Genomic DNA, 16156 nt, shown 5'->3' with positions numbered 1-16156 from the left:
ACACTTCTCTGCTGTCTTTTATCACCAAGGAAAACTCGTGCTGACTCTACAGAAAGTTGGAACTTACTTCTTACCAGAAGATCGAGGCGTGGGGTGTGAGCAGCAGCAGCGCAGAGAGCCTTGCATAACCAAGGAGAGAAACCCAAGCAGTTTTGTTTCCCCTCATCTGTACTTTTGTTTTGGTTTGGTTTGTTTTTCTGGGTTTTCCACTTGGTTGCCTTCTCTTAGTTTTTGTTTTTAAATCTTTCCTTTAATCCTTTAGACTTGTGAAATTTTTGCCAAGGGTTCTTTTATTCTTCTGGTTATTATTTCCTGACACATTTATTTGGACTCTCTGAGGACCTAGTTTTCTCCAGTTCCTCATTCTCAGTTATCTGAGCAGCAGACACCAAAATTTTTATTAGCCCCAGGTTCCCTTCCAGCCCTTTGGCCTGGACCAGGGTTGGGGGTTTCTCATATCTTAGTGACCTAGGCCCTTCCCGTGTTGTCTGTGTGTATATGTTCACTAAACACACCCTCAACACCCCCCACCCTCCACCTTTTTAACCTTACCGGAGTGGCTTGTTGCATTGAGAGAAAAACTGGGCAGCCTGTTTCTTTGTTGTGAGTATCCAAGAATCCCTCTTAGGGCCTCCCTGGTGGCTCAGTGGTAAAGAATCTGCCTGCCAGTGCAGGAGACACAATTCAATCCCTGGTCCAGGAGGATCCCACATGTTGAGGAGCAGCTAAGCCCACGCACCACAATTGTTGAACCTGTGCTCTAGAGTCCAGGAGCAGCAAGCACTGAGCCCACGTGCTGCAACTGCTGAAGCCTGTGCATCCTGTGCTGCACAACAGGAGCCCCCGTGCGCTGCACCTAGAGAAAAGCTCCCCAGTGACAAAGGCCCCCACGCCAAAGACAGTACATGCAGTTATTTTCTAAAAATCCCCGTTACTGTATTTTCCCTTTCTAAAGGTATTAGTGCCTGAACCATAATACCTTTTCCTTATTCTTTTTTCCACTATAACTGTACCCTGTCTCCTCTAATCTAAGTTCTGGTTCTTTTATCTGATGATCTGTTGGTGTTTTTTTTTAATTGAAGTACGGTTGATTTATTGTGTTAGCTTCAGGTGTACAGCAAAGTGAATTGGTTATGCATATGTATAGATACATACTTTAAAGAATTCTTTTCCATTATAGTTTATTATAAGATACTGAATATAGTTCCCTGTGTTATACAGTGAATCCTTGTTGTCTGTCTCTTTTACACATGGAAGTGTGCTTCTGTTAATCCCGTACTCCCGATTTATCCTCCCCACCCCCTTGCCACTTCCCCTTTGGTAACCATAAATTTGTTTTCTGTGTCTGTGGGTCTGTTTCTGTTTTGTAAATAAGTTCATTTTTACTTTTTTTTTGATTCCACATATGAATGATATAATATTTGTTTTTCTGTCTGACTTACTTTACATAGTATAATCTCTAGGTTTCATCCATGTTGCTGCATATGGCATTGTTTCATTCTTTTTTATGGCTGAGTAATATTCCATTGCTTTCCCAGTGGTAAAGAATCCACCTGCCAATGCAGGAGCTGCAGGAGACACATGGGTTCAATCCCTGGGTTGGGAAGATCCCCTGGAGTAGGAAATGGCAACCCACGTCAATGTTCTTGCCAGGATAATCCCATGGACAGAGGAGCCTGGTGGACGACAGTCTATGGGATCGCAAAGAGTTGGCCATCACTGAGCACACACGTATGCGTGCAATATTCCATTGTGTGCGTGTCTGTGTGTATATATATATTTACACACCACATCTTCATCCATTCATCTATTGCTTCCATGTCTTGGCTGCTGTGAACAGTGCTGCCGTGAGCAGTTGGGGTGCATGTATCTTTTCACTTAGCGCTTTTGTCTTTTCTAGATATATGGTGTATATATAGATACATATATTTCTAGATACATGATCCTGGATCATATGGTAACTCTCTTTTTAGTTTTTTTGAGGAATCTGTTTTCCATGGTTGCTGCACCAGTTTACATTCTCACCAACAATGTCGGAAGGCTTCCTTTTCTCCATACCCTCCCAGGATTTATTATTTTAGACTTTTTGATGATGTCTATTTTGATTGTTGTGAAGTGGTACCTTATTGTAGTTTTGATTTGCATTTCTCTAACAACTGACTATGTGGAGCATATTTTCATGTGCCTGTTGGCCATCTGTATCTTTAGAAAAATGTCTATTTAGGTCTTCTGTCCATTTTTTGATTGGGTTGTTTGTTTTTTCGATATTTAGCTATATAAACTGTTCATGTATTTTGGAGATTAATCTCTTGTCAGTGGCTTCATTTGCAAGTATTTTCTCCCATCCTGTGGGTTGTCTTTTCGTTTTGTTTATGGTTTCCTTTGCTATGCAAAAGCTTTTAAGTTTAATTAGTAGTATTTTTATTACTCTAGGAGGTGGATCCAAAAAGATCTTGCTGCGATTTATGTTAGAGTGTTCTGCCTATGCTTTCCTTTGAGAGTTTCATACTATCTGGGCTTACATGATGTGATATTTAAATGGAATTTTTTATACTTTCTGATATTTCATTATTAGTATAAGGAAGTGCAACAGATTTCTACATATTCTACATATCTTATATCCTGCTACCTTTCTGAATTCATTCATCAGTTCTAACAGTTTTTGTGTGGAGTCTGTATAGTTTTCTCAGTGTATAGAGAGAGTATCATGTACTCTGCATACAGTGATAATTTTACTTCTTCCCTACTAATTTGATACGTTTTCTTTCTTTTTCTTGTCTGATTGCTGTGGCTAGAACTTCCCATACTATTAGAAGTTCTTGTCTTGTTCCATAATTTATTGGAAAGGCTTTCAGCTTTTTACTGTTAAGTATTGGGTTGGCTGTGGGTTTGTCATAAGTGGCTTTTATTATGTTAAGATATATTTTCTTTATATCCACTTTGGTAAGAGTTTCTTTTATCATGAATGGATATTGAATTTTATCAAATGCTTTTTCTGCATCTATTGAGATGATCATGTGGTTTTTGTCTTTGGTTGATGTGATTATCTGCTTTTTACTGTGTGAAATAAATTTGAAAATGTGTTTGTTGACTACTTTGTAAGCTAACTTATGAAGCAAGAAATAAAGAGAGTTTTGTTGTGGCTCCAGGATCAGCCTTTTGCTAATTGGCAGAACTTGAGCCATGGGGAAAACAGTCTCAAAACCAGCCATATCTTAGTTAACACTCCCATCATCCCTCCCCATTTCTCCTTTCATGGATGGTCTTGGTTTCTCAAGGAGATTTTGAGAGATATAACTGTGTAACTGATTGTTACAAAGATAAACCCTGCCATGTTCTAATCTCAGATTTTGCTGAGAATTGGGTTGGGATGTGTCGTTCAGCCCCCCTGGCTTTGCTACTGAGAGATATCTTTCCCCTGGTAGGATTTTTTTTAGGGACAGTGGTAGTTTTTGTTTAAATATAGTTGTGTCTGAACTAAAAATGTGTTGTGGGCTGAATTTTTGTGAATCAGTCTTTAATATTTAGCAGACGTTAGTGTAACATGTGTCTTATGAAGGAGAGCTCCTACCTGGACTGTGGTGACACTACCTGGATAAGTATCAACAGGCCATGTATACCCTGCAGGCTCCTGGTCAAAACAGTTCTGTTTTGCTTATGATGGAGGATATTTTTTGTCATTTTGAATTATGATATTAATCAGTGGGTCTGGCTTGCCCTATGTGTAGAAGGTAGGCCCAGAGTAGAGGTAGGGAAGAAGGAAGAGGGAGAAGGGGGCAGAAATGAAGGGATGGAGAAAAGGAGTATGAATAGAAACCTTCCATCATTCTGAATAAAGCTTCCTTGAAGAAACAGGTGTTGGCATCAGGGGCGTGATTTATGCAGGTGGGTTAGTTTTTATGATTTCTGTTGAGTACCAGAAAAAACTGTCCCAAGGAAATTCTACCCAGGTCTCCCTGACCCTATATCATCCCTAAAAATCTTTTAGTATTACTTCATAGTTTCTGAAGTAAAATAATTTGTTTCACATCTCCTTTTTCTGTTTCTTTAAAAATAAATAATAATAATGATAATAAACTGCTTCTTTAAAAATAAAAATCTGCCTTTCTTACTTAGAAATATTTCTATGCTTCTAATTCTGGGAATCCATTCTAAAGCAGTAATTCCTAGATAAAGAAAGAGCTTCACACTCAACGGTGAGATAGTATTTATTTAATAAAAAAGCGGAAGCAGTCTAATGAGGGGAACGTGATGTTGTGCATCCAATAGTAATACATTTTGGGCTGGATGAATACATTTTGGTACTGCCTTCTACTTTCCACTCCAGCCACACTGAATAGAGTCTTTGGTCTTCTGTGGACACCATGCCATCGAAGCGAGCACGACACCGTACTTTTTAAAAACAGATTTATTGTCATATAATTGACACATGAGAAACTGTACATTCTTGTAATGGTTTATTTATTTATTTATTGGCTGTGGTGCACAACTTGTGGGGTCTTATTTCCCTGATCAGGGATCCCTGACCACTGCCCCTCTGCAGTGGAAGCATGGAGTCCTAACCACTGGACCACCAGGGAATTCCCTAAACTGCATGTTAAAGTGTATAATTTGATTATTTTTAACATATGTATATATCCATAAAATCATCACTACAAAAATGGGTCATGAACATATCTGTTACCCCCAGAGTTTACTCCTTTCTTTTCCATTTCCTCCCTTATTCCAGGCAACCACTGATCTGCTTTAGGTTATTATAGATTTTCTAGAGTTTTTAAATAGAATCATACATTATATTCTCTTCTTTATTGAGGTGTAATTTACAATTTTATTGAGATATAATTTACATACCGTAAAGCTCATTCCTTGGAGAAGGAAATGGCAACCCACTCCAGTGTTCTTGCCTGGAGAATCCCAGGGACAGGAGCATCGTGGGCTGCCGTCTATGGGGTTGCACAGAGTCGGACACGACTGAAGTGACTTAGTAGCAGCAGCAGCAGCTCGTTCCTTTTAGGTGTACAATTCAGTGATTTTAGTAAATGTAGAGAGTTGTATGGCTTCCTCTGTGGCTAAGTGATTCAGTAGTAAAGAATCTGCCTGCTAATGCAAGAGACACAGGTTAGATTCCTGGGTTGGAAAGATTGCCTGGAGAAGGAGATGGCAACTCAGTCCAGTATTCTTGTCTGGGAAATCCCACGGACAGAGGAACCTGGAGGCCACAGTCATGAGGTCGCAAAGAGTCGGACGTAACTTAACAACTAAACAAGAACATAGAGTTGTATATCATAACCACAGCCAGTTAACATTCCATAGCCCCCAGAACTTCCTGGTGCTTCTTTGCCCCAGACGAGCCACACTTCCCTTTTGCCATCCTCACGCCCTCGCCCAGCCCCGGCTCTCCACTGTTTGTGTAAATCTGCCTTTCCTGGACTTTCCATGTGAACGGGGCCATGCAACGTGCAGTCTTCTGTGTCTCACTGTTTCCCTTGGCGTAGTGTCTCGATGTTCATTCTTGTCGTATGTATCGGTAGTTGGTTTCTTCCTATTACTGTTTAGTGTCCCACTCTATGGACATGTCATACTTTGTTTATCCGTTTGTTGATGGACATTTGGGTTTTTCCAGATTTTGGCTATAGATAGAGCTGCTAGGAACATTTGTGTGGTCTTTGTATGAACATACATTTCAATTTTTCTTGGGTAAATACCAGGGAGTGGAATAGCTGGGTCATATCATAGGTTCTGTATTTAATTAAGAAATTACCAAATTATTTCCCAAATAGTTGTACCGTTTTACATTCCCATAGTAATGTATGAAAGTTCTCATTCCTCTGCATTCTCACCATCACTTGGTATGAGTCTTTTTCATTTTAGATATGGTAATAGATATGTAATAGTATCTCATTATGGTTTTGTTTGCATTTCCCTAATTACTAATGGTGTTGAACATCTTTTCATGTTCATCTTTTCTTATTTGCTATCCATATGTTTTTGGTAAAGTGTTCATGTTTTCCCCCATTTAAAAAATTGGATTGTTTTCATAAGTATATGTATATACATAGGTATATATATGTATGTATATGTGTATATATATATGTATATGTATATATATAGGTATATACATATACCTATGTGTGTGTATATATATACACACCTATATATTTTGCATATAAGTAATTTATCAGATATGTGTTTTACAAATATTTTCTCAGTCTCTGGCTCGCTTTTTGTTCTGTAAGCAGTGTTTTTAAAAAAATTTTTAAATTGAGGTATCCGTGGACTGAGGAGCCTAGCGATTTTTTCAGTGGATCATGCTTTTGATCTTCTATCTAAGAAAGGTTTCTCCTAAGTTTTCTTTCAAAAGTTTTATAGTTTTAGATTTTAAATTTAGGTCTGGAAAAGGATAAGAAATGGTTTTCTTCCCTCCTTTTGATCAGTCTGGCTGGATTTTCTTGAAGACAGTCCTTGGTTTCATTTCTTTTTCTCTATTGCTTTCTCTTGTCTCTCTTACTGATTTTTGTTCTAATTTTTATTATTTCATTTCATTTTGTTCTAATTTTTTATTATTTCATGGCTGTTTAATTTGGGTTTCATTTGCTCTTTTTTTCTAGTTTTTTAAGGTGTAATCTGAAGTTGTTTATTTGAGACTTGCTTCTTTTTAATATGGGCATTTTCGTGCTATAAATTTCCATCTAAGTACAGTTTTAGCCACATCCTACAGATTTTGGTATTTGTATTTACAGTTTCATTCAGTTCAGAATACTTTCAATTTTCCATTTTGCTTATTCCTTTGACTTTTGGATTATCCAGAAGTGTATTATGTAGTTCCCAAATGTTTGGGGGATTTTCCAGATATTGTTGTATTGTTGGTTGTAATTTAGTGCTGTTGTAGCCAGTGAACGCTGTATAACTTAAATCCTTTTAAATTTATTAAGACTCTGTTTCAATGCTGAGAATACAATCTATCTTGGTAAATGTTCCAAGTGCACTTGAAATGAATATGTATACTGCTGTTATTGTTGGGCAAGTGTTATATAAATGTCAGATCAAATTGGTTAGTGTGGTTCAGATTTCCTGTATCCTTATTTTCTATTAATTTCTATCAATTATTTAGAGAGAGAATGAAATATCACACTCTATTTTGTAGATATATTTGTCTCTCCTAGTGTTAGATTAGCTTCTTGTACTTTGAAGTTCTGTTATAGATAAATAAATGTTTGGGATTATTGTGTCGTCTTGATGAACTGACCCCTATCATGGTAACATTTATCCTCTTTATCTCTGTTAGTAGTCTTTCCTCTTTTTTTTTTTTGGATAGTTCTTCTGTGTATTCTTGCCACCTCTTCTTAGTATCTTCTGCTTCTGTTCTGTTCTGTTCTGTGAAGTCGCTCAGTCGTGTCCGACTCTTTGCAACCCCATGGACTGTAGCCTACCAGGCTTCTCCGTCCATGGGATTCTCCAGGCAAGAATACTGGAGTGGGTTACCATTTCCTTCTCCAGGGGATCTTCCCGACCCAGGGATTGAACCCGGGTCTCCCGCATTGGAGGCAGACGCTTTAACCTCTGAGCCACCAGGGAAGCCCCTTTAGGTCCATACCATTTCTGTCCTTTATTGTGCCCATCTTTGCATGAAATATTCCTTTGGTATCATTAATTTTCTTGAAGAGATCTCTAGTCTTTCCCATTCTGTTGTTTTCCTCTATTTCTTTGCATTGATCTCTGAGGAAGGCTTTCTTATCTCTTCTTGCTGTTCTTTGGAATTCTGCATTCAAATGGGTATATCTTTCCTTTTCTCCTTTGCCTTTCACTTCTCTTCTATTCACAGCTGTTTGTAAGGCCTCCCCAGACAACCATTTTGCCTTTTTGCATTTCTTTTCTTTGGGGGTGGTCTTGATCCCTGCCTCCTGTACAATGTCACCTCCATCCATAGTTCTTCAGGCACTCTGTGTATCATATCTAATCCTGTGAATCTATTTGTCACTTCCACTGTATAATCGTAAGGGATTTCATTTAGGTCATACCTGAATGGTCTATTGGTTTCCCCTACTTTCTTCAATTTAAGTCTGAATTTGGCAATAAGGAGTTCATGATCTGAGCCACAGTCAGCTCCCGGTCTTGTTTTTGCTGACTGTGTAGAACTTCTCCATCTTTGGGTGCAAAGGATATAATCAGTCTGATTTTGGTGTTGGTCATCTAGTGATGTCCATGTGTAGAGTTTTCTCTTGTGTTGTTGGAAGAGGATGTTTGCTATGACCAGTGCGTTCTCTTGGCAAAACTCTCTATTAGCCTTTGCCCTGCTTCATTCTGTATTCCAAGGCCAAATTTGCCTGTTACTCCAGGTATTTCTCGACTTCCTACTTTTGCATTCCAGTTCCCTATAATGAAAAGGACATCTTTTTTGGGTGTTAGTTCTAGAAGGTCTTGTAGGTCTTCATAGAACCGTTCAACTTCAGCTTCTTCAGCATTACTGGTCGGGGCACAGACTTGGATTACTGTGGTGTTGAATGGTTTGCCTTGGAAATGCACAGAGAGCATTCTGTCGTTTTTGAGATTGCATCCAGGTACTGCGTTTTGGACTCTTTTGTTGACTATGATGGCTACTCCATTTCTTCTAAGGAATTCTTGCCTACAATAGTAGATACAGTGATCATCTGAGTAAAATTCACCCATTCCAGTCCATTTGAGTTCACTGATTCCTAAAACGTCAATGTTCACTCTTGCCATCTCCTGTTTGACCACTTCCAATTTGCCTTGATTCATGGACCTAATATTCCAGGTTCCTATGCAATATTGCTCTTTACAGCATTGGACCTTGCTTCTATCACCAGTCACATCCACAACTGGGTGTTGTTTTTGCTTTGGCTCCATCCCTTCATTCTTTCTGGAGTTATTTCTCCACTGATCTCCAGTAGCATATTGGACACCTACTGACCTGGGGAGTTCCTCTTTCATTATCCTATCTTTTTGCCTTTTCATACTGTTCATGGGGTTCTCAAGGCAAGAATACTGAAGTGGTTTGCCATTCCCTTCTCCAGTGGACCACATTCTGTCAGATTTCTCCACCATGACCCGTCCGTCTTGGGTGGCCCTACATGGCATGGCTCATAGTTTCATTGAGTTAGACAGGCTGTGGTCCATGTGATCAGATTGGTTAGTTTCCTGTGATTGTGGTTTTCAGTCTGTCTGCCTATTGATGGTCCACTGATGACAGAATGTGGTCCACTGGAGAAGTGCAGCACTTTCACAGCATCATCTTTCAGGATTTGAAATAGCTCAACTGAAATTCCATCACCTCCACTAGCTTTGTTCGTAGTGATGCTCTCTAAGGCCCACTTGACTTCACATTCCAGGATGTCTGGCTCTAGGTGAGTGATCACACCATCGTGATTATCTTGGTCATGAAGATCTTTTTTGTACAGTTTTTCTGTGTATTCTTGCCACCTCTTCTTAATATCTTCTGCTTCTGTTAGGTCCATACCATTTCTGTCCTTTATCGAGCCCATCTTTGCATGAAATGTTCCCTTGGTATCTCTAATTTTCTTGAAGACATCTCTAGTCTAACATTTATAGCAGCTTTATTTATAAGAGCTGAGAACTGAAATCAACGTAAATCTCCATCAGTAATGAATGGGTAACAAATTTGGTATTATCTCTGTAATGGTAGACTCTGTGTGTGTGTGTGTGTGTGTGTGTGTGTGTGCGTGCGTGTGTGCACGTGTGCATGTGCATGCGTGCATGTGCTCAGTCGAATCTGACTCTGCGACCCTATGGACTGTAGTCTGCCAGGATCCTCCGTCCATGACATTTTCCAGGTGAGAATACTGGAATGGTTGCCATTTCCTATTCTAAGGGATCTTCCTGACCTAGGGATTGAACCCTTGTCTCTTGCATCTCCTGCGTTAGCAGGGGAATTCTTTACCACTGTGCCACCTGGGAAGTATGTTACTTGGTAATAAAAAGAGTGAATATAACATGATATGAATCTTAAAAATGTTATGTTGAAGGGAAGCAGCCAGAAACAAAAATAGTTTGTATGTGATTCCTTTTATATGAAATTCCAAAAAAGCCTAAACTAGTTAATGGTGACAGAAACAAATCTGTGGTTGTCTGAGCCTAGAGATGGAGGCAGGACTTCACTGCAAAGGGCATGAACCAGCTTTTTAAAAAAAATTTGATTGACATACAATGTTATGTTAGTTTCAGGGAGACCTGGGTTTAATCCCTGGTTTTGGAAGATTCCTTGGAGGAAGGCATGGCAACCCACTCTAGTATTCTTATCTGGAGAATCCCCCTGGACAGAGGAGTCTGGGGGGCTGTGGTCCATGGGGTGGCAGCGACTGAGTGATTAAGCACACCCTCAGTCTCCTATAGTGTGGCCCTTGACTGTCTTTCCAGCTTACCTTCTGTTTCAACACCCTGCCTCTCACTTTGCTTATGACCCTTGTTTCCCAACACTAGCCATGTTAATCTCATTTCTTTTGGCTATTCACATCTCACCCTTCAGCCTCTTGTCTAGTTTACCCTTTGGAACTCATCTCAGGACTCTCTGCCTCCAGAAAGTCTTCATTTATTTATTAAACTATCCTTCTTCACATGCTTCCTCTCCAAGAAAGAGAAGTACTCTAATGGTGATTCTTTGGTTCAGTCATAGCTGTTAAAGGTATAGTGACCATTTTGGCTTGTGTTTCTAGTCCTTTCTCCCCCACTAGATTGTGTACTTGTTGAGCACAGTGATTATATTTTATTTATGTTTTGGATCCACAGGCCTGCTTTATAATACGTGCTTAATATGTATTTGTTGAAAGATTGAATATAAATGTTAAGTGAGAAGGAGATAAAAGTACACATGGAGCGATTATTACTGCTTTGTTTTAAGCAAAACTTTTTGCATAGAGAGAAAAATACTAGGAACATTTATATCAACATTTTTTAATACCAATTTGCGTGGTAAGATTAATTTCTTTAGTATCTTTGGCGGTTTTGAATTTTTCAAAAAATCATTTAACTTGCAGTTATTTCATGAGACATTATCTTAAAAACTGACTGTATAACTTTTGCCTATTCAAATAAAATTTTGCATTTCTCTAGGTCCACAGCACAGACACAATTTTTAATCCCTTAACCACAGACCTGAGTGTGAAGATTCCTGGTCGGTCAGATGTATCAGTTCAGCGTGAAGCATCAGAGGATCCCGGTGCTACTCCTAGCATTCAGCAAGTAAAAAGCCCTGAGAAAGTCCAGATTGCTCACCCTCTGCCAGTGGCTCCCTCCTACAGTTATGCCACCCCTACCCCCCAGGCCTCTTTCCAGAGCACCTCCACACCACTCCCAGGTGAGCCCTTTGCTTCTCTCCTTGGAGATAGGATGGGGAGACAGAGATTTTGATCAAAGTGTTCCCTTTTAGTGGGAAGAAAGGACAGAGACATGACTTTTATTAATACTGTAGATTAAAGAAATAATCCTATTAGTTAGTATCCCTATAATTATAGTACATGGTCTCGCAATTGTTTTTTTCAGTAAGCTCCAACCTATGGGAATTTATGAGGCTCTTTCTAGAGTAGAATTCCACTGCCTAGACTCAGTTAAATAATGATCAGGGAACCAAGCAGTGACCACTGGGAAGAAAGTCGGATCTGTACAACTATTTGCCTTCTGAATGGCAGATCATAGGTCAGAACATTTGTGTCTCTGATTTTGATAGCACCTTTATTTTCTTTTTAAAAGTGCTTATTTAGGCTGTACCACATGGCTTCTGGGATCTTAGTTTCCCGACCAGGGATCATACCTGGGCCTCAGCAGTGAAAGTGCTAAGTCCTAACCAGTGGACTGCCAGAAATTTCTGCATCTTTATTTTTAAAGCAGGTCATAGAAAGGAGATTTATATGGAGCGTTCCTTTAGCGGCAGGTCTGCTTCATAAATTCCATTCCGAGATATTAGGAGGAAATGGTTAATCAAGGAAACTAAGTTGATCTTTATCTCCTGAAAAAGTCAACAGGGTTTAGCAAAGCCAGTGAAAATGAATTTTTGTGCCAGTTTTTAATTTCTTAAGGTTTCCTTTGGTGGTAATATAACATGAAATCTAGGGTTTCAGTCTTGCGGCATTAAAATAATTTTTGTGTTCAGGCAGGATGGTTGTGATTTTTGGTATAATTGTGAAAGATTTGGGCTGTGCTGTATTTTTGTCCATTATACTTTCTCTGAGTATAGTGGTTTTTTCCTTTTCTTTTTTCCTCTTTTGAAAAATTGCTTCAGCAGTTCTTATTCCACATCCTGGGGTGTCTAAATGCTGAAGTTTCCATAATGGATAGTTTCATTTCTCCCTGAGTGCAGTATTTCCAAGCAGACAGATAAATCTCAAATTTCATATTTGTGTAGGAAACCCTTTTCACCTCCCAGTCTTGGAATATGGATGAACCAGCCAATTGTTTGCTTTAAGCTCTCTTAGTTCTTGGGTCTCATCCAAATGAACAATTATTGTTAGAGAAATAAGATTTATATAATCAGTGGTTCTCAAAAGCCTGTAAACGTTTTTGAATGTTCCAACTGTGGAGGAGGGGTGCTACTGACATCGAGTTAGTTGGTAGTGACTAGTAGGTGTACCACTAGGGCTTCCCCTGTGGCTCAGACGGGAAAGCGTCTACCTACACTGCGGGAGACCCGGGTTCAGTACTACTAAACATCTTACAGGGTGCAGGATACCCCCTCACCTCAGCACACACACAAATAATCGGTCCAAAATGTCATAGTTGAGAAACTTTGACGTGTATGAAGTAGCTGGTGAAAGCGAAAGATAGTATCTAATTATTAGCTGATGTGGATGTTCCAAATGCAGAAGTAGTTCAGGAAGTAGATTAGTTTGAACTGAAATGGTCTGAAAAGATTTTTTTGGAGAGAAGACTGGCTTTTAAGCCAGAAACAAAGTACTGTACTTATAATAAGGTAAGACTACACCCCAGTTGAAGAAAATAGTTTTAAGCAAAGTCCCCTAGCATAGACCATGGTTTCCATGGAGCCCAAGAGGGAAAATGAATATAGCTAGAGGCAGAATCAGGGGTGGGAAGGATGAGATGATGTAATCCAGTGATGCTGGATCTCTTATGCCAGGTTAGGAGTTTGGACTGAAGCATGAAGTGTGAGTGGGGGTCTTAAGTAGGAGAGTAAAATGGTGGGTGAGTATTTTAGAAAAATTTTGGCAATAGGTGTTTTAGGAAGACAGAATGGATTAGAATAGGGAGAGCTAGCAGAGGAAAGACTAATTAAGATTCTTGGAATTATCTAAGTCTGTGGTTATATCGGTTGAAATGGAAAGAAAATTAAGGCTGGCCCTGTGGTCAACATTTCTTTGAGGAACTTTATGTATTTTATCAACAGAAAGATGATGAAACAGAGCTAAATTCTATTTATTGAATTCTGTGAAAAGTACTGTATAAGGAGGGCTTAGGGAAAGACTATAGTTAAAATACAGTGGAGAAAAACTCAGAGAGAAAGGAAGAAAGTGGAATAATATGGTATAATAACCAAGAGTTCTTTAAGATGGAGGCAGTCAGCAGTATTAGATGTTACAGAGGTGAAGGTTGAGGGTTGAGAAACAGCTATTAGATTTGCTAAAAGCACTTTGTTGATGACCTCTGAAGATGCTTTTCAGTGAAAAAGTGGGGCAGAGTCACATTTCAAGGGATTAGAGGGTTGATAAAGAAGAAATGAAGACAATAGCTGAAAATTGTTTATGGATGAAATTTGACTACAAAAGAAAGGAGAGAAATAAGATAGTCTGGACCTAATTTCTTATCTCATGTGTATTGACTTCCTTTCCAGTTATAAAGGAACTGGTGGTGTCTGCTGGAAACAGTGTTCAGATTACATTACCTAAGAATGAAGTTCAGTTAAATGCATTTGTTCTTCCAGAACCAGATGCAGGTAAAAATCCACTTAATTTGTTTAGTGTTTTCATTTATAATGATATCTACATACATTTATTTATTCTAAAAGTCCTGTGAGATTAGGATATAGCTTGCACATGTACAAATATTTATATGATATGAGAGGCAGTGTAATGTTTGAAATCATAGGCTTTGATATTAAGGCTGGATTCAAATCATAGCTTAGTTGTTGTTCAGTCTCCAAGTTGCATCTGACTCTCTGTGACCCCATGGACTGCAGCATGCCAGGCCTCCCTGTCCCTCACCATCTCCTGAAGTTTGCCCAAGTCCATGTCCATTGAATCGGTGATGCCATCCAGCCATCTCATCCTCTGTTGTCCTCTTCTGCCTTCAGTCTTTCCTAGCATCAGGTTCTTTCTAAGGAGTCGGCTGTTTGTATCAGGTGGCCTAAGTGTTGAAGCTTCAGCATCAGTCCTTCCAACGAGTATTAAGGGTTGATTTCCTTGATGATTGACTAGTTTGATCTTGCTGTCCAAGGGACTCTCAAGAGTCTTCTCCAGCACCACAGGTCGAAAGCATCAATTCTTCGGCTTTCTGCCTTCTTTATAGTCCATCTCTCAGATCTGTACACGACTACTGGAAAGACCATAGCCCTGACTACACGGACCTTTGTTGGCAGAGTGATGTCTTTGCTTTTTAATACATTAGGTTTGTCATAGCTTTCCTGCCAAGACACAGTCTTCTAATTTCATGGCTGCAGTCACCATTTGCAGTGATTTTAGAGGCCAAGAAGAGAAAATCTGTCACTGCTTCCATGTTTTCACTTTCTATTTGCCATAAAGTGATGGGACAGGATGCCATGATCTTAGTTTTTTAATATTGAGTTTTAAGCTGGCTTTTTCACTCTCCCTTTTCATGCTCATCAAAGGCTCTTTAGTTCCTTTTCACTTTCTGCCTTTAGAGTGGTGTCATCTGCATATCTCAGGTTGTTGGTGTTTCTCCCGGCAATCTTGATTCCAGCTTGTAACTCATCCAGCCTGGCATTTCTCATGATGTGACTTAAATAAACAGGGTGACAATAAACAGCCTTGTCATACTCTTCTCAATTTTGAATCAGTCAGTTGTTCCATGTAAGGTTCTAACTGTTGGTTCTTGACCCGCCTACAGGTTTCTCAGGAGATAGGTAAGATGGTCTGATATTCCCATCTCTTTAAATCATTAGCTGGATAATTTTAAGTCGATTATTTAACTTCTCTAAGTTTCCATTTCTTTCTCAGTAGAATGAAGATAGTAATCCCTACTTCATAAGGTTACTCGAAGGGTAAAATGAAGGGGTATATAAGGTACCTATATACCTTAGTGCCTAGCACATAGTGGATGCTCTTTAAATGTAGATTTTATTATATCCATTTAAAAGAGGAATAAACTGAGACTCAGTTAACCTGTTTATTTTGGCCAAACAACTAGTAAGTAGCAGATACAGAACTTGTAGAGAAGGTATTCAAGACTACTGCTAAGATAGATTTGTCACTTAAAGAAAAAAACCAAGCCCGATGTAATATACAATATTCAGATTTATAAAATATATAAATTAGGGGATTATTAACTTATTATTTAAGAAAACTTTGGTAATGTGAGCATCCTTTCTCCTTTGAAGTATATGTTAGTATACCAAAGTTTGACTTACAAACACACATTGTCTCAAGACTGTCTGTGACATGAAGTGAAGCATTCTTTGATGGAAAATGATTGCATTGGATTTGTGTTACTCTCATAAGGTAGGTCAAGTAGCTAGTTATAAAGCTAGTTAAAAACAGAATGCCATACTCTATTCAGGATGGGTCCTTCCATTTTAGGACCACATTTCTGGTACAGTATCCTTACTTTCAGGGCCTATTTCTGCAAAAAGTACTTTTCCAGAACCTAAATGCCCTCCCTCTCTGTTCTGTATTTCTGCCCTCAAATTGAGTTTTCCTTATCAATTTGTTCTACCTTCCTATAAAGAAACATTTTCCTTTCCTATTCTGGTGACAAGGTGAATGGATTTGGTGGCCTTTGAAGGTGCAAGTGAGGAAAGAGCTGCTTTGAGCTACAGTTGCTTCTGCTCTTTCCTGAAAGATATCCCGGCTCTACTGTATTTTCTTTTCTTACCCCTGTTTGCATATACCCGTATGTGGTTGAGTTAACAGCACCTTGTATATCAGTCTTCCAAAACACATCAGTTCAAAAACAGATTTTTTCAACTCTCCTTTTCCCAGTTTCTTCAACCTTTATCTGG

The 16156-nt window shown here is 39.0% G+C and overlaps 1 protein-coding gene across 6 annotated transcripts in view; it reads left to right on the top strand.

Moving 5' to 3' along the window:
• KIAA0319L (KIAA0319 like) overlaps positions 1-16156 on the top strand; it is a 97275-nt gene that overhangs the window by 45924 nt on the left and 35195 nt on the right. For all 6 annotated transcript variants that reach the window (XR_015155722.1, XR_015155721.1, XM_086378866.1 and 3 more), the window contains 2 exons: positions 11086-11329; positions 13814-13915. Coding sequence is in view for 2 of the 6 variants with exons in the window: in XM_086378837.1 (XP_086234963.1) it covers positions 11086-11329; positions 13814-13915 (346 nt within the window). In the remaining 4 variants the exon portion in view is untranslated. The remainder of the gene's footprint in view (positions 1-11085; positions 11330-13813; positions 13916-16156) is intronic.

Source organism: Bos grunniens, chromosome 3 (assembly GCF_055505025.1).
Source record: "Bos grunniens cultivar Pamir isolate PY7600 chromosome 3, Bosgru_T2T1.0, whole genome shotgun sequence".
NCBI classification, from domain to species: domain Eukaryota; kingdom Metazoa; phylum Chordata; class Mammalia; order Artiodactyla; family Bovidae; genus Bos; species Bos grunniens.
The sequence above is the reverse complement of the archived record's forward strand: the minus strand, read 5'-3'. Positions and strand labels throughout refer to the sequence as shown.